At 45.5% G+C, this 20946-nt stretch overlaps 1 protein-coding gene across 1 annotated transcript in view; it reads right to left on the bottom strand.

The window, feature by feature from the left end:
- Positions 1 to 20946, bottom strand: part of LOC149749336 (kalirin-like) — a 168520-nt gene that overhangs the window by 26638 nt on the left and 120936 nt on the right. The window contains exons 20-27 of the mRNA XM_089909901.1: positions 18914 to 18983; positions 16374 to 16463; positions 12429 to 12521; positions 7642 to 7753; positions 5831 to 6021; positions 5294 to 5395; positions 3822 to 3964; positions 663 to 765 (exon numbers count right to left, since the gene is read on the bottom strand). Of these exons, the coding sequence (XP_089766027.1) occupies positions 663 to 765; positions 3822 to 3964; positions 5294 to 5395; positions 5831 to 6021; positions 7642 to 7753; positions 12429 to 12521; positions 16374 to 16463; positions 18914 to 18983 (904 nt within the window). The remainder of the gene's footprint in view (positions 1 to 662; positions 766 to 3821; positions 3965 to 5293; positions 5396 to 5830; positions 6022 to 7641; positions 7754 to 12428; positions 12522 to 16373; positions 16464 to 18913; positions 18984 to 20946) is intronic.

The following is a 20946-nucleotide window of genomic DNA, read 5'->3' as shown; positions in this document are numbered from 1 at the left end:
TCTTTGCTACATTCTCCTTTCTTTGGCTCCCCATCAGAGCTCCTAACTTTTGCTTACTTGCTCCAAAATGTAAGCAAGCAAGTGACCAGGTTTTCTCCTGAGACAACTACATCCCTCCACGCCGCTTCAAATACCACTTCCTGGTCCTCTGCCCCTCAGGAACTGAGCCCCAATACTCTGGCCAGAGGAGGGCATCATTTCCACCGGAGCCCCTTCGGATAGGAGGCCCCTTCCAACCAGCATCTCTGTGGCCATTCCCCAAATCACTGATCTTGGTCTAAATTTAGGTCTCTGGAAACTATCCCAGCCTCAGCTCCCTGAGTTCCAGCCTCCCAGAAGGCAGAGCAGCCCAGGCAGCGCCGGTGAGGCATCTCAGAAGGAGAGGAAACCCAGACTCACTCTCCACCCTCGCCAGTTCTGCTAAACTCTCATGACGTGAGAGGTCTGGCTGGCCACCTCAATCTTCTGCCCCTCAGACAAGATCTCCATGCTGTGACATACCTCCTCCAGCCCTGCTCCTTCCCCTTTGGCCGGCACAAAGAGACCACTGGCTCCTGAGGTCAGGCTCCACCATGGGAGAAGTTCCTCTAGGGGTTAACTCTCCAGGGGTGGTTAAGCCAACAAGAAGTCTTGGGGGAAGGAAGGTTGGGGCACTGTCCTACCTTGTCACTGTCCACTGTGTTCTGAGAGGTCCTAGAGGCAATGGAGATGGTGTCTGGCTGGCTGCTCCCATCCCCCTGGCTGTCAACATCCTCTACTCCATCCCTGCAGGAAGAAGAGAAAAGCAACAGGGGTGGGGGTGGGGGGAGCGACTGTGGGCTTAGAGCACACAAGGGTTTCCAGCTGGGCTGGCAGAGCAGAGCCTTAGCGCTTTCCAGCAGGAATGTGCCTAAAATTATCCCATGAAAGGAAGCAGTCCCATGTAATTTTCAATGATGTCACTTCTTGCACTTAGCAAATACATAATCACTATGTTGATAACTGAACACAAATGACTCCTCTCCATAACTCCTCGGGCCCACGGTGCAGAGTGGGCAGCTATTTACTTATTTTCACAAGAATGGGTCTATAAAAGGCAGTAGGGAGAAGTATGTCCTGCTTAGAACCTAGGCTTCTCTCCAGCTGCCTGGGTCATCTGCAACAGTCCCAGAGTTCAGGGTATTCAAACAGATTTTCTGTATATGATGTAACAGGGTGGGGGTGGCTTATAGCTGGCTTATAAAGAGAAGAGAACTGAGAAGATATCTTTTTGACCTGTGTTTCTTTTGCTCAAGAAAATGGGGTGGGACATCTTCTCCGGGGGAGATTATCCTTGGGAAGGTCAGACCCTCAACTTCTGGGTCTGGAGGAGTTTATTGCCTTCATTTGTTTGGGTGGGTCTTGGTGATCTCATGCTTATTTATGATGATTTCTTATTAACACAGAAGACCAAGGCATCTTCTCAAAGATAAGAGGACGGTCACAGATTCTGCAGCAGCTTTTGAGCCAGCTGTGCTCCTGAGTGTCTGATAAGATAGTCTCCTAAGTGCACTCCTGACGTTTGGACCCCTTCCTGGGCCCCTGGACCACACTGCTGTCCCATTCACATGCTCCCTCAACGCTCCAGCTTTAGAACTGGGTCCCAATCCTACACTGAACCCAAAGCTCTGGCCAACGGGGATTAGATGCCTGGGAACTGGTGAAGGCTGAAGAGTCTGTGTCAGGAAAAACTGGAGATGTGGGCCAGGGGTTGGATAAACCAGCCCAGGAAGTGACAGCTCTTGCTATGGAGGTCTTTGTGAAAGTCACACCCCTGATACTGCTTATGGAGAAGTATAGCCTTAGGGGAAATGGGAACTCAGTGCCTGACAGTGTTACCACGTGGGCAACATATCCCATATACCGAAGCTCAGAGTCTACATAACTACAATCTGGAGTGTGAGTGTGTGTGGACATGCGTGTGCATGTGGGCATACATGGGATGTCAATGTACATACACTGGGTCTGCTAGTCATAAAAAGTGTTTTCTCCCACCCAGAATACTTCTAAGTCAATTGTTCTCTCACCACCATTTGTGGGCTTGGGAAATGCCAATTTATTTTAATAATATAAGCCACAGATTCATAGGAAGGAAGATCTGCTGTAGAAAGAAATTATGTGATGTATTTCAAAACCAAAAATAAAGGAGTTTCAGATCATCTGTTGTTTCAGATATCTGGACCAGTGCTCCCCACCATTTGTAGACAATTGAGAGCTGGCTGTAGTGCTGCTTCCCACTATTCTGGCCCATTGCAGGCCCTTCTGGTCCACACCAGATGAGGCCAGTTCTGGGGAATGTGGGGAGTCCATCCAGGAGTGTCGGTTGCATTACCCAAGCCAGTCCACTCCTCTGTAAACTCTGTCCCCATCTGCAGGGAGCCAAGCTAATGAAATAACACAATACCTGGCTCTTCTCTGCAGAGACTGCCAAGGTTTCTCCCCCTCTCATCACAGGACAATGACCAAGAAAAGGTGTGAGGCATTTCCAAGATATGTCCATCCCATGTTCTAGAGATGCTCAAACTCTCCTACTATAGGAAAAAGGGGCTTTTTTTGCAGAGTAACCCTAGATAAGCTCACCTGAATATCCTTCCCATTATGGTCCTGGACCTTCAATTCCTTATAACTGTTTCCATTCTCTCTTCTTTATTGAAGTAGAGGCTTCCTACAGCAGGGTCTGTCTCTAGTGCTAAACTAAGTCTGCCCCTTACCTGGACTCTGGACAAAGGTAACTGAAATCAAAATAACCCCTCCCTAACACAGTCATAATTGTTCCTTCAGCACGAGAGGGGACCTTATCCTGGTCATGCTGGTCTTGGGGCTCCTGCCTCCTGGAGGAATCTCTCTCTACCTTAGCCACACCCTTCTTTTGGCTACCACCTCCCTTGGTGGCTCCCAAGCCTGTGTAGCCTGGTTGGCACCCAAGGGTCAACTAAAATCTCCTGAATTTAATCCATTCATGAATAGGAGAGGAGAGGACAGCCTGTTATCACCAACATCCATCACCTCCATAACTCTGTTTTTGTTTTGTTTTTTCTTTTCCAAAACTGGTATGAAGCTTTTATATGCTTTCTCTTGAAGTGCCCTCCAAAAGAGTCATTGTAGGTGACTGTAACATGGAGGCTTGAGAAAGAAATACTTAAGCAGTCATCCACTGGTCTTAGGAAAACTCAGACTCAGAAGGGCCCAGAGAGATGCAGATATAAAAAATAAGTCCTCTTCTGCCCCATCATATTGCTTATCTCAGATGAATGAAGACGAGGACTCTTGGGGCTTGCAGTAAGAGCTGCAGTGACAGTCCCACCATACACGCCCACATTACAGTCCTTTGGCAGTCTAGCCAGTCCAGAGAGCCCCGACTCAAAGCCACCTCCTTCCCAAAGCTTTCCCCAGACACTTCACTCCAGTGCTCATCCAAGTCCCCTCTCCTTGATGCCTGCAGCATTTCCTGTCCCTACGGGTGGTCCTGCTCCTTCTTGTCTAACTATTCCACGTGTGAGATGTGACTGTCAGGTGGTTCTTGAGGGAATGGACTCATCTTACACTTCCTTTTATCTTCCCCAGGCACCCAGCACCGTGTTTATCAGAGGACAGGTGCCCAGGGAAGCCCTGCTGAATGTAATTGACAGTAACAGTAATGAGATGCTTAAAGAGAAGGTGACTCCTCTTAGGTAGAACTCAGTGGGGTGTCACAGAGAGGGGTGCCGCCTGCAGGGTGCACCGCCCCCGTGGAAGCAAAGGTTCACCCCACCCCCACTCCCGGAAGCCTGTGAGGCTGTGCTGGGGGCAGAGACGCTGGTTACCTCTTACTATTGTTCCTCTGTTTGGCTGGTGTTTTGGGGAGCTGAATTGGCTCCTTTAAAGCTCCTTTCAGGTGAATGATCCTCTCTTGAATCACCTCGCGTATGTTCTTGATCCATTCCTGCTTGGTCTCTATGTTGGAGGCCTGGAGTGCCATAGGGAGAGAGAGTGAGAATCCCATTTCCCTTCAATCCACTGAGACAGTTCTCAACCCTCCTCTTGCAGGCTTAGTCCATCATCTTCAAGGATACCAAATGTTGGAGGGGTTTATTTCTCTCGTTTTATACTTGTGACTCTTCAATCCCAGAGACATGCTTCTCCAACTCCTAGAACAGGGCTATGACCCCAAGACTCAATGTAGATTTCTACGGGATGATTTTCAAAGTATTTAATAACCTGGGAGGCACTGACCAACACTGATAACTGCCCCTGCTGGGCCAAGGGTTAACACTTCAGTTACTAGATTCTGAGGAGGTCTGGGGAGTACAGGAGGGGCAGCAAGGGGGCATTTGGAGGCAGCAGCCATTTACCAACTGGTATAACTGGATATACGTCAGGAGGCTCAACACCTATATGGCTACATAGGCTTGTACTGATTGAAAGTCAGTCCTGGGTTTTTAGCCCGGTAAACCTGTTCATTGAAGGCATTGCTACCACTCCATGAATACCCCATTTGTCTTCATGGAAGTTTTTTCAGGTACTTCTGCCTCATGTCAGGTAGCAGCTGTGCTGGCAATTCAGAGTAAACAAGTGTGAAGCTTGGTCAGGGCTGGCCCATCTCTTCCTTGGGGATGGGCACTTCCCGGGTAAGCACATGACTGGCGGGTGCGCCATGTGCAGGATCTCTCCTCGGTTACACTAAGAGGACCACAGGCACTGACTCAGTTCCCAGGCTACATGCACTCTGGGGAGCTGAGGTGACTCCTTAAGGCCCCTTCTCAACACTCTTCTCAATCAGCATAGTTCCCATGTTAGTATGATTCACTAGAGCTCCTAGAACATAAGTTCCCAGAGGAACTGGGTTCATATCCCATGCATAGTTATCCTCCACAGCACTGAGCAGAATACCTTATATGTGGAAGGTGTTCAGGAAGAAAAATGTTGAGCGAATGTGGAGCAAATCAAGGTGCCGTTGACCAAAGGGTCATTTGTTGTCCTTGCCACTTGAAGGAGCCATATGGACAGAACGTATTTAAGTGGGCCCTGTTGAGGCCATTCCCTGCCTTCTTCCCGCCATGCTCCAACAGGTGCCTGCACTTAGGAGGCCACTTATCTTGAGATTTCAGGCTACTTTCATGATAGAATTTGCATCTCAACACCCATGTGAAGCTGCCCTTCCCGAGAGAGAGAGAAGCCCAGTGGCCCGGTGGAGTCTCCAGGCCCCAGCTTTCAGGTGGATCCTGCCCACATCCCTCCGCATTCCCTTCAGCTATCCCCAACCTTGGTCTTGTGCCCAACAGAGAGCAGTACTTACTTTCAGCACTGTTTTATTGTCTGAGGATGGGGTGCGCCCAGACCACAAGGCGAATTTGCAGGGATCGCCCTCTACGTGCTCCGTCACACCCAGCTCTGAGGTCTGTAGACAGGAAATGCCTGTGAGAGGCGGGGAAGGGGAGGGCAGTGGGGAGACTTAGGGCTGGGGTTGGGAAGGGAAAGGCAACAGAGAGGAGAGGACCGAGGGAGGGGCTCTGTCAATCAAACTTAAACAGATCGGATGTTCTGTTCTTCTACCCAGGATGCAAGGACCTACAGGCACGTGCCTGATGAGCAGGTAGCAGGGAGGGAAGGTGAAGAGGGAGGCGCCCAAAGCCAACTGGAAGAAGAACGGTGAACGCTAAGATGCAAAGGTGGGAGTTGAGGGGGCGCTTTCCAACTAGGATGCATTTTCATTCGTCCAGGATGGTTTTGGTGTGGCGCCAGGGGAGAGATGAGCGGAGTGTTCAAGATCCCTTCCTACCCAAGGGCACTATGCAAATGGGGAGTCTCGTCTGACCCCACCTGCCCCACCTACCAGTAGCTTGTTCTTGTAAACATATTTTGTGTGTCCTGAAGAGTCTTTGATCTCCTTGCTGAAAACCAAGGAGATCTCAAAGAGGAACAGGTGTCGCTCGCGCCCCTTCCGGATCAGCGACTTGGGGTCCCACACTTGAAAGGCATCCTGCAGAATCAGCTCCCCCTGCACGTCCAGGTTCTCGTCGAACCCTGAAAAACACCCAGGTCTCCTCTCCAGAACCAGTATCAGTGGAACCTCCTGCAAAGCTCCTGTGCAGCCTCCCCCAGCCCCACTGTCAGCCGGGGACCTCCTGCAAAGTAAACCCCATCTCTCCTTCTCCCTCCACAGCTCCCACTGTCCCTGTCTTGGAGCTCGGAGTGGGGCTGAGGACAAACGCTGCCTGCCTGAGTGCCCTTGACTCTAGTCCATTTGTTGTTGCTTCACTTCTTACGTTCCATTCCTAGGACTCTTCCTAGGATCGCTCCTATACTGCGTGGTGCACAAGCCTTCAACAATTTATATTCATGCCGCTTTAACAGAGGTTCTGAAACTTTAGTGTGGGTAAGAATCACCTAGATTGCTTATGAGCACACAGATTCCTGCCCATTCCTCAATGCCCAAGACGCTGGGATTCAGTAGGGATGGGGTGGAGCCCATGAATTTGCGCTCTGACGAGCTCCCAGGTGCCGCTGCTGCTGGTGCACAGAGCATCCCTTGAGTAGCTGGATCCGGAATACACGTCAGGGACAGGCCGGAGGAGAGGGTACTTACAGAGGCGGACATGCAGGGGTGGGGGTGGGCGTGGGGAGCAGGTGCAAACAGAAAAGAAGAGGTGGAGAAAGTGTGACACTAGGAATATGTTCAGATGGACAGGGCTCAGTCTAGAGCAGGTAATCAGGGCTCCTTTGCATGAAGAAGTGGGGCTTCCTGTGCTAAGGGTGGCCCAGGAAGTACTGAAACCAGACCAAGTCTTTTAGATGGCGTTGGGGCGGGGCAAGTGGTGGGGGGTGATGGAGCCCAGAAGAGAGAAAATACCCCACAGGTTTACCATGTACAATGGAGTAGACTCACCTTCCTTATCTCACCTGTTTGTCAGCCCAGATTGGGATACTGAGTATTAACACATCGAACAGTTTCCACCCCAAAGAGGCTGCTCTGCCCATATCTGCTCTGTTCTGCGGTGTTAGGAGCACTTATTGGAGTCTCACTCTACCAGGTTTCTGGGTCCCAAGAGCATGGTTCCAGCCGTTGAACGTGCTTCAGCAAAGTCCTGTCAGGTTTAGCTGGCTGGACTTTCCTTACCAGCTAGGAAGGGCATGAGGGTAGCTGCATGCCAACGTGAATGTACTTAATGCAGCTGAACTGTACACTTAAAAATGGTTAGGACAGTAAACTTTATGTTATGTATATTTTAGTATATAAAAAACGAGCAGGGCACAAGGCTAAAGACGGTGGGTGTGTGTACGTGCAGGATTTCTACTTATTCTGATGACAAACGCAGTGCAAATGTTATGCAGAGGAGGAGGGCTGCTGTGGGTCAGGGGCTCCAGCACATTTATAGTAAGGATGACAGCCTGTCCTGCTCTACCTCGCAGGCAGCAAGTTGTCCACATATTTGATTCGGCACAGGCCTGGAGGCAGGTGTTAGCTGAGCCAGCCCCTGTGGATCTCCTCTTACGCTTCCCCAGGACCTATGTAACAATTTGCCATTTCTCCTCTCTTCTAGCTTGGCCCCTTGCCTGACTTCATGCCACTTCCCTCCCATGACACAAGCTTCATGGTCTTAGGAAAGGAGGCGGCTCCCCTGAGGAGGCTGAGAGGACAGCTACCTTCCAGCATGCTGACGTGCATGGCATCATTGGCTTTCTTTGGGACGCTGAGCATCACCTCCAGGCCATCCTTGAGCTCCCCTTTCCCTTCTTCGCAGCAAGTTAAAAGTTCCTGCGAAAAAAGTCCGGATACATTGAGAACCGTTTCCCCCAGCTTCCCCACCCTCCCGCTACCTAACGCCTCAAGGCAATTATATACCAATTCCTCAAGGAATTGTATACCAGCTTCATTCTCTGTAATGGTCCCCTCTGAGGTATAAGGAAAGTGGGGTGGGGTGGAAAGGTTATCTCCAAAGAATTCAACCACCATGCTTTTCCCAGGCTGAGCTTCCTCAGCTCAGTCTAATCCAAACTAACTCAATTCAACCCAACTCCCAAATGGCTGGCACTAGAAGTCAGCAGCTAGGGCATTCTCTGTCACTCGACTGACCTCCTGGAGGTCAGGGAATACCCCTGGCAAAACACATGAACAGAGGTGCAGTGCTGTGTGATCATAAAGAGGAGACAAATGGTGTGCGAAGGACACACGGCACTCATACATTGCTGCATGCCTACTGCCAGCACCACTTTTATTTACACACCTCTACTGCCTGAATGATTTCCACCATACTGGGAGCAACTTGGGGTTACGGACATTACAGGCATAGTTTTTCAGTTATCAAAGATTTTTAGATTATATGGATCAGGAGTTCCTAACCTGGGGCCAATAGATGGGGTTCTGGATTAGTCCTTGCGTTGTCAGATGAGGACACTGTGATTAACAGGGACAGAGATTTCCCCCAGGTTATAGAATTCACTAGAGGCCATGCAGGAGCCTGAATCCAGGTCTCCTGAACCCAAATCCAAGTACTCCATCCACCACGCCAACCTGTCTTCCACCTGTCCTCCTGGAGCGTGTCCTCTCTTTTACATCCTCATTGGAGACTAGGTCATTACTATATCCATAAAAGATATATAGTATCTGGTGGATGGAGAAAAGATAATTTCCAACTGTTTTAGTAACCATAAAGGCCACTCGGAATGATTTCACCCAAACCAGAAGAATGCTGGCTTTCATTGTTCCTATCAGGTTTATCGTATCTTGCTCACTTGGACAATGGGAAGGAAAAGGTTAAGAGATCTACAATCCATACTCTCTCCTTCTGTGGAGGAGAGAGGGAATGGTGTAAGGGAAGGCAGGGAATGGGTGGATGGGTGGGGATGCATTTCCAGGAAAGAAAGAAGTTGACAAGATCAAACCTTATAAAACACATTAATGACAGACCTCTTGACAAATTAGTAGTACTTGCTAGCAGGAGAGTACTTATTTATGGAGTGCTGTTAGTAGGATATATCTGGTCTGTCTAGGACTTCTCATGGTTAACAAACATAGAATCCATGGGCAATATCACATAAGTTACACAACTGTCTAAGTAAAAAGTGATTACATTTCATGACCAAAATGGCTCTCTTCAGGGTAAGTGATAGGATGCAACATACATCATTTAGAAACCTTGCATGTTAATCAGGGCCACAGCACATCCTGATGCTGTAAGAAAGGACTTGGAGCTCTTGGTGATCTTCTCTCTGTGTTTTACCTCTGTTTTGGGATTATTTGTATCTTTGAAATTATTAGTAAAGCTTTATACTTGGTAAGATTATCTGATTAATGAGCATCTGATATGAGAATCCAAGCCTTTGTGTCATCTTGGATACATTTCCATATGAAGAAGAGAGCTTTGAGTGTCCAAAGAAGAGGTGAACTGCCCAGAGTACATGTTTGGGAGGTAGGCATGATCAGTTCTCAGCTCTGTCCTTGGTTCCAGTCAGTATAATAGCATCATCATTCAGAAAGCTGTATTTACTTCTGCCAACCTGAAGTTCTCTGATTCTCCCCATCCTTTCCTAATTTTGATCCTCCCAACCTGTTCTCATACACCATCAAAGGAACTTCTAGGCAGAAACATAAGACAAAAATAAGAAATATGCTTCAGGGATTTCCCTGGTGGCACAGTGGTTAAGAATCCACCTGCCAATGCAGGGGACAAGGGTTCGAGCCCTGGTCCAGGAAGATCCCACATGCCGTGGAGCAACTAAGCCCACGCGCCACAACTACTGAGCCTGCACTCTAGAGCCTGCGAGCCACAACTGATGAGCTCGCATGCCACAACTACTGAAGCCCGCGTGCCTAGAGCCTGTGCTCCGCAACAAGAGAAGCCACCGCAACGACAAGCCTGTGCACCGCAACGAAGAGTAGCCCCCTCTCGCCACAACTAAAGAAAGCCTGCGCGCAGCAACGAAGACCGAACTCAGCCAAAAAAAAAAAAAAAGAGAAAGAAAGAAATATGCTTCAGTTTGCAACAGAAAACACCAATTAGTTTAACCTCCCAAAGTAATCTGGCAAGTCCACCGATCAACTAGCAAAACCAATGAGTTCTCCTCAGATCCCTGCTATGGTTTACGATAAGGAGAAGGCTCCATATTTAATTTAGACTCCACAAGGACAGATGCAGCAGATTTACATGCAGACAATTGAACACTCTTGACTTTCACTTTCATGCAACACCTAAAGGGAGGAACCCCAGAGGATACTGATAATTAAATATCAATTTATTCGGAATAAAACTAACTTTAATAAGAAAATAAATCCCATATTATTTATTTATAGTAAAAGCAAACTATTTTTCTTTTACTCAGCAAGCACTCTGCTACCAGCACATTTAAAAGAGGTCAAATTTATCTTAACTCTTTTTTGTCCCAAATAATTTTTCAATGTCTCTACAACAAATTCCCCCTACTTTACTGTCTCCCTTCTCAGTTACCTGCACGGTCCTCTCTCCCTAAAACATCCAGTTACAGAATGAAGGCCCAGAGCCCACCCCTCCATCTGCCTAAAGCAAAACACAGGGAAGCCCATCCATCCTCTACTTCCCTCCCTTGTCTATGTCACAAAATTCATCCTAGGAACTTCAGCCTTATGGGATTAACAGGGAAAGGTGACAAACTATATTTCTTTCTGAACTGCATCTTAATTGATTTAAGACCCTGGCAGTGTGGGTGGGCATGCCAGTTTTGTTTTGTTTTTTCAATGCACAACCCCACCAATTCCCGAAAAGGCTTTGGGATACTTAAATTTGAAAACCACAAAAATAAATTAAAAAAAAAATCTTCTGGCACAAGAAAAATCATTTAGAAGCGTCATGCATCAAGTGGGCTAGAGAAGGAGAGGATAATTATACACAGAAATCTGGCTAAGGAGAAATTCCTGTAAGTAACCACAAAAGTGGATGCTAACTCTCTGACAGTCAAAGGCAAAGAAGGACCTCAAGCTCTTGTGATTTAAAGGTAGGAAGCACACCAATTTTTCAGAAGAGAAGCCTCTCGCCACCACTCCGAGATCTTAGGAGAATTTCTGTGAGTCTTTATATAAGAAAATTCAAAAACAGACACGATGGCATCCTCAAAATGCCAGCAGCAGTTCTGCCCGAACAGCCGTGATTTTCTGCACATAGTTATTTCTGATACCAGTCTCAATAAAGGCCAAGGGCGTGATGCCCTGTGGTGATTCTCTAAGTCATTTCTTCAGGGTTGGGAGACTGGAGGGCCTGGAAGTGAAGCCCATTGTCTCTTCCTGGAGTCGAAGAAGGAGATGGCTTGAAGGAGGAGGCTGAAGGGGAAGAAGGATGGTGCAGGGCCCTCCCCTGATCCAGAGGTGAGAAGAGAGGTCAGGGCATGACTCACTGCTGCCCCCACTCCTCTTATCACGGAGCTACAAGTGCTAAGGCAGGAAGACCCCACAGACTGGAAAGCTGGGCACACCCCAACGTGACTAGAATCTAGATTTGAAACTAGACTGGTTTTCAGATTTAGTGAAGCAGATAGAATATGTGAGGTTCAGCAAGCATCTCACAGAGCTGAACTTCAACAGATTCTCTCTGGAACTATACTACTTATGACATGCCTCTCCCTATGCTTTTATCCTTTGCATTTGAGGAGCGACGAGCAAAATATTCAAACTTAGGGAAAACTCCATGCTTGCACATTAAGAATTAATACAGATACAGGTTATATAACTGCCTATGATATTGATGTCCCAGGCTTTCTGTGGGGAAATGTCATATTTTCAGACTGTCAGTGTGTCCTTCTCTGAGAAGAATCAGCCCAAATCACTCAGTATTTTACATAATTTGATTATTTGACTTTCAAAGAAAAAGATTTTGGAAAAAACCCAAATCTCTTGGTTGGCTCCAGAAGAACCCCTAACATATGGGATCCTACAGATACAGAGTGCCACTGCGTTTTAATATGTACTTTTTAACTATTTCCTCTCTGAAACCTCCTAGTCTTGACAAACATGGAGATTAAGGCAATGGTAGGTGCTGCCCTGGGCCTCCACTGCCCACGTAGACTGGCACTGCCCCTAACACCTTGACCCCAGATCCCATCGGAAGCAGGGTCCACCAGGAGGAATCTGCCCAAAAGGGAAGGACAGGAGAGACTCTATGTACCAGCCAGTGCCTGGGGTTGCAGTCACTAAAAGCTGTGCGGTGGTGGATGCATGTGAAAATGGTCACAATCCATTCCTGCTCCCATTTCTCCTCTCCCCCACCCCAATAAGCATCTGGAATTTCATGGGATAGAACATGCAGTCTAGAACCAGCAGTGCCAGCGTGGGCTCATCTCTGAAGTTCTGCTCCAGGTAGAGGAAAGGTCTTCAGGTGGAAGCTTTCCCATCCTTGGGCAAAGCTGGGACTCCCTGGGCCTGGTCAACAGTGTGGTCAGGGTGGCAGAGAGGGGAGGGCAGATACCTTCAGGAGCAGCTGGTACTTAGTGATCCTCTGGACGGGCTTAATTAGGTAGGAAGAGATGGAGTTGGCCAGACCGTGCCGCTGCTGTATCTCCTACAGGGATTAAAAACGGGCACCATTAGACACAGAGGGCCATGTGCACGTATGTCTTCTGGGAGGAGGTGGGCTGGGTTAAGGAGAGAGGAGAAAAGGGAAAAGGCCACACAACTATGAGAAACTGCTCTTTGATGGGAAAAGGAGGAGGAATGGCATTCTATCAAGGGAAAATGTATAAACCAAAACACACAGGAAATAATCATTGTATCTTTAGATGATAATGAGGACCATACCTGAGCAGAACAGAGGGTCACACCTAGATTCTAGAAAAGTGAAAATACACTTAGATGAGAAGGTGGATGTAGGTCGTTGATGGGGTGGAGCTAGAAGCATGAATTAGGATGTGATGGGGAGCTTCTCAGGGGTAAAGTATTGTAGATCTTAAATAGAAGCAACATATGGTGAAAGCAACGTTTCAGAAAGATTAATATAAGCCTAATAGCAACACAGAGAGTGGAAGCTGGGAAATAAAGACAGAGAGACCAGTTCAGAGATTACTGCCAAAGTCCGAGTGTGTAAACACGCAGTTACCATATGATCCAGCAATTCCACTTCTAGGTATATACCTGAGAGAAATCAAAACATATGTCCACACAAAGACTTGTATAAAATGTTCATAGCAGTATTATTAAGAGCAGTGAAAAGGTGGACACAACCCAAATCTCCATCAACTGATGAATGAAAAAACAAAATGTAGTATAGTCATACAATGGAATATTATTTGGCCATGAAGTACTGAGACGCTACAACATAGCTGAATCTTAACTTTATGCTAAGTGAAAGAAGTCAGTCACAAAAGAACACATATTATATCATTCCATTTTTAATGAAATGTCCAGAAGAGGAAAATCTATAGAGATAGGAAATAGATCATGGGTTGCTTAGAGCTGGGGGAGTAGGAAGGAGGATAAGGTGGAGGGGTGGTAGCTAAAGGGCGGGGGCTTGCTTTATGAGATGATGAAATAGTTGCACATGTGTGTGAGTATACTAAACAATTAAATTGTACCCTTTACATATATGTATAATATACATCTGTATCTCCAGGTGTGTAATGTGGGGGCTTGCCATAAACAGAGATTAGTGAGAACAAATCGTTGGGAGGATTACAAGAAACATTTTAAAGCTCGACAAGATAGGACTTGCTACGCAGCTATGAAGGAGGGTGAAAAAGAGGGAATAATATTAAAAAAAATTCCATTTTCTGCCAACTATCCCAGAAAGTAGCAGTTTTCTCACTCATTTGCCTCTTCCCTAGAGGTGTGTAGTTATAGCAGGACTTATTCAAGGAAAATGGGCAAACAGCGGACAGCTTGACCCTATTTGGGCAAATGAACATTGTGAGTTTACTTGGGGGCTTTGGCAGGAGAGGACAGGCAATAACGCACCTTTGACAGGCTTCCCGCTCTGACAAGGTGCCAGTTCGGGGAAGGCTTCATGTGGACAGGGAGGAAGGGGCGGCCTCCGGAGGCTTGAGGTCAGCCCAACCAAGCTTAGTAATCAACATGGCACCAGACACCACAGCCTCACGGTTCCCACGTTTGGAGTAGAAAATTCCAGATCATGTCAATGTACGGGTCTTTCTTGGACTTGAATTTTCTGTGCTCCCTTTACAATAATGGATAATAAGACTGTCTTTATTGGGGGTTTATCTCTTATAGAAGGAGGGCCTGAAGTAGATGGTTTCTAGGTGTAGAATTTAGGGAAACCCTTCTGATGGAAGGGGGAAAGCTACAAAGATGATGCTTTCTGGAATGCTTTGGGAGCAGTCAGGAGGGTTTACTGCTCTCCCTCCCCACCTCTGGGCCAAGCTCCAGGAACTGCTACTGGTCTGGTTTTCTGGCTTCCACTGGCCTCCCCAACTAACGTAGAGGCTCATCAGGCATGACGTTGGAAAATGGGGGGTGGGGGGTGAAATTTGGAGTATATCTGACTGCAAGTCAAAGTCTAGAAACAGGGATATGAGGAATGTAGGACTAGAGGAGAACACAGTTTAGCACCAGACATTGTAACATGTACAAAACGAGCCAGGCAACCCATGAGTCAACCTCAAGGGACTCACAGGTGGGGGGAGGCGTGTGTAATAGGAAGGTCCACGGTTAACCTGCCGGAAGGCAGATTGTTACAAACGCCGTAGAGAGACACAGAGGATACTGCACGCATAGAGAGAGGCAAGGATTTACGCAGGAAGCAACACGTGACCTTTAAAGGCTAGGAAGTACTTCTAAGAGTGTCTGTGTGGGCCCATGTGCCCGCCCGCACCTGTGTGGGCAGAGGGCTCGCAATCCATTCTAGGCAAGGAGAGCAGTGTGAGCAAAGATAAGGAAGGAGAAGAGTCTGAGGCGTGCTCAGAGCACAGGACATGTATGTTCAGAAAAATGTGAAGTGGAAAACAGGACACAGTGCATTTAAAACTTCAAAAAGACCCTTCTGGTTACTGTTGATAAATAACCAGAAACGTCTTAAGAGAAATACATTATTACGCAGAGATAATAGTGCTATAGGGCGTCCCAGATGACAGTCAATAAATTCCGATACCAAGTTAGAGAAAGGCTTTTCTTGGGTTTTCTGTTTAAACGAATATAACCTCAGAAATTCCACTTTGGGACCATTTCCATAGGAATACTCCGTTTTTAAAAATCACGTATGTTTTTTCTTGTCTGGCTTTTACCCATTCAAGTGTCATTTCTTCACTGAGCAACAGGACACTTGTAGAATCATTTCTGTTATAGCAGGGTCAGGCTAGAAAGATGCTCAGAGAAAGTTTATTTTGTAAACTTGAGTATGGGAACCATGTTTGAAGGTCTGACTCCCCACGGGGCCTGGCACACTATCTTGCATACAGTAGACATTCAAAGATTTATAGATGGAATGAGGTAGGCAGAAAGTTAGATTGACAGATACTAAAATGATATGACTACCAGAATGGCCATCACTGCTGCCACCTATCTCTCACTGAACTTCACTTTTTATTCTCATGTTTTTTTCTCCCTCTGTTCTTCCCGTGCATCCTGCAGTGACCCGTCTGATTCTGTCACTCTCTGGGGACCAGCAGTATATATACCATCATTCACCAACAGGATTGCATCCTCACCCAAAACCAGAGGACCAGACAAGGTACATCGGCTCTGAGTCTTCTCTTGGCTTCCATCACAGCATAAGTGCTCAACCCTGGCTGCACGTTACTCTCACCTGGAAATGTTTAAAACTCTCAATGCCCAGGCCAAACCCAGGCTGATCATATCAAAACCAGGGCTGGGACCGTAATCACTATTTTTCAAAGCTCCCCAGGTAATTCCAATGGGCAGTCAAGGTTGAAACAATTGCATTAGAGTAGTCAGTGACTCCCAAACTTAAGCAGGTATCAGAGTCACCTGGAGGGCTCCTAAAAACTCAGATTGTTGGGCTCCAGCCCTGGGGATTCTGATTCAATAGATCTAGAGTGGGGTCCAAAATCCATATTTCTGACAAGTTCTCAGGTGATGCCGATGTGGCTGGGCTGAGAGCACATTCTGAGGAACCCCTACGTTTGAGGAGCTATATATGCAGTAGAAGTGGAATATCCTAGCACGCCTCCTCTGCTTGTGAGATTTATGGCTAGCTGGATTCGGTGTGGAGGCACAGAGGCAAATGCGCCTTATCCGAAACCACAGCACTTGAGATGGGATGGAGTAAAACAAAAGATAAACACTGCTTTTGTTTTTCTCCACGTTTTATCCACGAGAGAGAGGTTTGGAGGGGCCAGTAAAGAAAAATGAGGAACAAAGGATAGCTAAAAACCCACGACCTCAAAGTAGAGGAGCAATTTCCACCTGCTCATCACTGGTTCAAGGATGGAAATTCACAGCTTACATCAAAGAAGGTGCCTGCGTGCTCCAGGATCAGCTGGTTGGAGTCAGGCTTGTTTTTACAGTAGGTGACGTACATCTGAAATTTGTCTGCCTAAAAAAAACCAAAAACAATAATAGGTCAGCATCCATTAGTTGCTCCCTTCTGTTGACTGCCAGCAAGGGCTGCGCAGTTAAACCCTCAGATATTGCGTGATACAGGATGATCCGTGGCAAATGTCCTGGGCTCATCGGGCCTGTGCTCCCCTGACAAACTTTGGGATGCTTTTTTCCTATCAGCAGGGGGAGAAAGCTCACTGAAAGTGAGCTCGTTTTAATACTAGTCAGTGCTAGATAGAATTAAAAAAAATAACAATTCACATATCCTCATGTATCCTGACGCTGGACAGAATTTACTGAGAGATTATCCCCCTTTTTGGATTACCTACAATTGCGCTTCCCATCTTGAAAAATGTCAGCATTTGCTCTGAAAACAAAAGTCAAAGAATGAAAATGAAGTGTGATCCCAGAGGGAGATCTGCTAGAACTCCAAATGTCTCCACTGGGGGCAGTTTGTAGGGCATGTTAAATGCCTATGCTACCATCCCCCACTTCCCAGAAGCAGTGATGGGGGAAAGGAAAGCAGGGTGACCCTCTGGGGTAGGGTCTGAACAATGAGTCCTAACCAGATTTCTACTTCAAGTCAAGAATTTTATGGCTTGGTGAAAATTCATTTCTTATGTCTTTGGGATCCTCTGGGTCAGTGTTTCACAGCCTTTCCACCAGAAAAGGTGTGTGTACTTTGGCCACCAAGCACTTTTCCCATTTGTGAAATGCTCCCATCCTCGTGCCTATACCACATTGGGGATGTCCTCTTCTAAGAAAGCAGCCTAGCTATGTTTTAATTATAGCAGGTTTCATTTATGCCACCACTTTCCCAAGTTCTTTATATATATTAACTCATTTGTTCCTTATGAGAACCCTATGTGGTGAGTTCTATTATTATCATCCCCCTTTTACAATTGTGAAAATGGTGGCATAAGGTTGGTTAAGTAACTTTAAATTCCCATAGTTACAAAGTGGTGGAGCCCAGGCCAGCTGCCTTCAGGCTTCTTGGTAATAACTGTTGCTGTTCAATACATTGCAAACAACTCTTTCTACCCTTTACTCCTGCACTACACTCATAAATTAAGATTATAAGACTTAAGAAAGTCACTTTGGGATAATTCTTGGCAAAATGTGCATACTTTACACAATCATGAAAGCTTTTCTGAAACCAGTTTTAGGGTTTATACACTACCTGGGAGGCATTCATCATCCCTAAGAGATGTTGATAAACCAGACTTATGGTTGATGGTAAGGCAAATCCTTACCATATGGTTGATGGTAAGGCAAATGTATGAAAGGCAAATGTATGAAAGGTCAGGCAAATGTATGAAACAAGATACCAAAAAAACCCCCCCAAAACCTTCACTTAATGGTCAATCTCATTTTTTCTCTACACTGGCCATGCAAGGGATCATAAATTATTTATCAGCACTAATGTGAACTGTGCATGGGCTCACGTATTTAGAGGTGGAAAATGTATTAGCACAAAATCAGATGGCAGTCAGACTTCCTTAAGAAATGAGAGTGTGCCAGGAAGCAAATGTTATAGTTTCAGAAAACGGAAGTAACTCAGGTCTTGAGTTGTGGGATGAGCTGTGATATTAATTACATGTCAATGGGCTGGCCAACGTCCTAGCTCCTCTGAAATGTTTCCATATATAGAATATAAAACATAACCATAGCCCTACCTATTCCAGAGGGCTGTTAAGAGCACAAACTCTCCGAAGAGTGAAAACATTTGGAAAAGTAATTAGCCCATTTTGAGTGGAAGTTATAATTAGTTAACTGTTGAATATTAGAGCTCCTGGCCCTGGGGAAGGATTTCCATGTTTGGTTGCACTTATTGTACTAGGTGGACTTCCCTCAAGATGTTGGCACTCATACCATGAACCTGAACTCAGGATAATGTGGCACAGAGGTGCTAACAGATACTAATGTTCATGTTTGTGTAAGTAGAACCTAGTACATTCAGCCCATTTACTTGGCCCAAGAAAGAGAATGACTAGATATGCATCCTGTAGGTCAGAATTGGGATGGATACCCAAGGAGTCTGTTCTCTAATAAGGAAGAAAATGTAAACAATGGTTTGGTGGATTTCTAAAGTTCTAATTCCTTAATCCTCATCCTGTTAAAAACAAAACAACTGGCGGACGGAGCTGGAGTAGTTCTTCTACCGAGGGTGGGGGTCTTGTTCCAATCTCCTGACATCTCAATTTTAGAAAGTTTTTGAGAACTTAAGGTGGAGCTTGGACACACCATCTAAGGACCTTTCCCAAGGAGGGCTCTGCTCCTCAGGGACACAGATCTACTCATGGCCCCTCTCTACAGCCCTTGGTCCTGTGTTAGAATTTCATTGACACCAATCAGCTCAGGCACTGAACAGTGATGTCATCTGGTAGCATCTGCATTCCTGGAAAGCATGTGGCAGTGGGAGGAGAAGAAGCTCAGGTCGGTTACCCAGGTAACAAAGCAGTGTCCCACATCCTCAGGCAGCTGCTCATACTTCTCCAGCTCTTTGAGGAAGATGCTGCAAGGGGAGAAAAAGGCCGAATCAGACATCTCTGTACTGCTGACCCCCTCTCCACCAGAGGCTTATACTGAGGTCATCCCAACCTTGTAAACTCTCCATTATTTACACGTGGCTTCTCTACTCTCTAAGCAACACGTGGTAACAAGCGATTTTAAATATGTTGGAACTAATTTCATTAAAATTTCTATTAATTGATTAACTAGTGCTACTTAACATTGTTTCCCTTAAGGGTTTACACTTCTCAGGCTGAAAATAATGAAATATTATACTTGTGTTGGGCATTTCATTTTAACAGTAACTATGACTATTTTTTTATACAAGTAATCTGAGCACGTTGTAACATTTAAAAATATACAGATATAGGTATCAAAAGAACAAAATAAATATCATCTATGATCCCAGAGATAGGTGGAAAAATTCTGAATCCTACACTGACTTCTTTCCAATTTTTCACTTTCTTCTTCCACCAGTACCCAGTTTGTGCTAAAAGACCGAGTTAACGTTTCCTAATGCTGACATTGTTGGGAAAGAAAATTTAATGGGGAAAAAGTCGTAATACATTTCAAAGCTGAATTGAATTACTACTGAATTATCTGCCATTGTGGATATCTGAGCCATGGCTCCCTTCTATCTTAATAAATAATAAAGAGTTGACTATCCCAACTTCGAATTAATATATTAAACAATTGGTTTGAGCTCAGAGAATATAAGCTCAAATAAGCCAGAATCACTGGAATGGAATTTGCTTTTTAAAAATCACACAAAGTTTTTCAAATAAAAAATAATATGAGGTTGTGGGGAAACATTCTGGTGGAGATGGAAGACGGTATAATCTTTGCACAGGTCAATTTGATAACATCTATCACAATAAAAAATGTACTTATCTTTGCCTCTGCAATTTTAATTTTGGAAAATGTCCTATAGTTGTAGTCACATGTGTGTAACATGAAGTATATACATGTAGATTCACTGTGGCACTGTTCATAACAGCAAAAGATGGTCTATAGATGACAAAGTAAACTACAGTACATCCACAGAACCATATACTATGTAGCTATAAAAAATGGCTAAGCTTTTTAGGTTTTCACATGGAAGATCTCCAGGGCAGGCTGTTAAGTAAAAAAAGCAAGGTGTGGAAGAATGTATCTAATATTCTGCCTTTTGTCTAAGTAAATAATATATACTCTTATTTCCAACCCAAGAAACTAATGGTCAAAGTGTACAATTTCAGTCATGCAATATAAGTTCTGGAGATCTATTATATAGCATAATACTTATAGCTAACAATAATGTATTGTATACTTAAAAGTTGCAAAGAGGGTAGATCTTATGTTAAGTGTTCTTATATAATAATAATTGGGGAGAAAACTTTGGGAGGTGATAAATATGTCTATGGCCTTGATGGTGGTGATGGTTTCATGGGTGTAGAGTTATCTGCCAACGCATCAGGTTGTGATATTAAATACGTACAGCTTTTTACATCAACCGTACTTCAATAAAGTGGTTAAAAAGAAAGTCATTACCTGAAATGAAAAGATAACCTACTGAATGGGAGAAAATATTTGCAAATGATATAACCAATACAGATTAATATCCAACATATATAAATAGCTCATACAACTCAACATCAAAAAAACAAACAACATGATTTAAAAATGGGCAGAAGACCTGAATGGATGTTTTTCCCAAGAAGACATACACATGGCCAACAGGCACATGAAAAGATGCCCAACATCACTAATCATCAGAGAAATGCAAATTAAAACCACAGTGAAGTATCACCTCACACCAGTCAGAATGGCCATCACCAAAAAGAACACAAATAACAAACGCCGGAGAGGGTGGGGAGAAAAGGGAACCCTTCTACACTGTTGGTGGGAATGCAAATTGGTGCAGCCACTGTGGAAAACAGCATGGAGCATTCTCCAAAAACTAAAAATAGAGCTACCATATGACCCAG

The sequence above is a fragment of the Delphinapterus leucas genome, chromosome 4 (genome assembly GCF_059928025.1).
Source record: "Delphinapterus leucas isolate spDelLeu-1000000601 "Yukka" chromosome 4, BTC_Dleu_Yukka2, whole genome shotgun sequence".
Lineage (NCBI taxonomy): Eukaryota > Metazoa > Chordata > Mammalia > Artiodactyla > Monodontidae > Delphinapterus > Delphinapterus leucas.
This window is presented reverse-complemented; position numbering and strand designations above follow the sequence as displayed.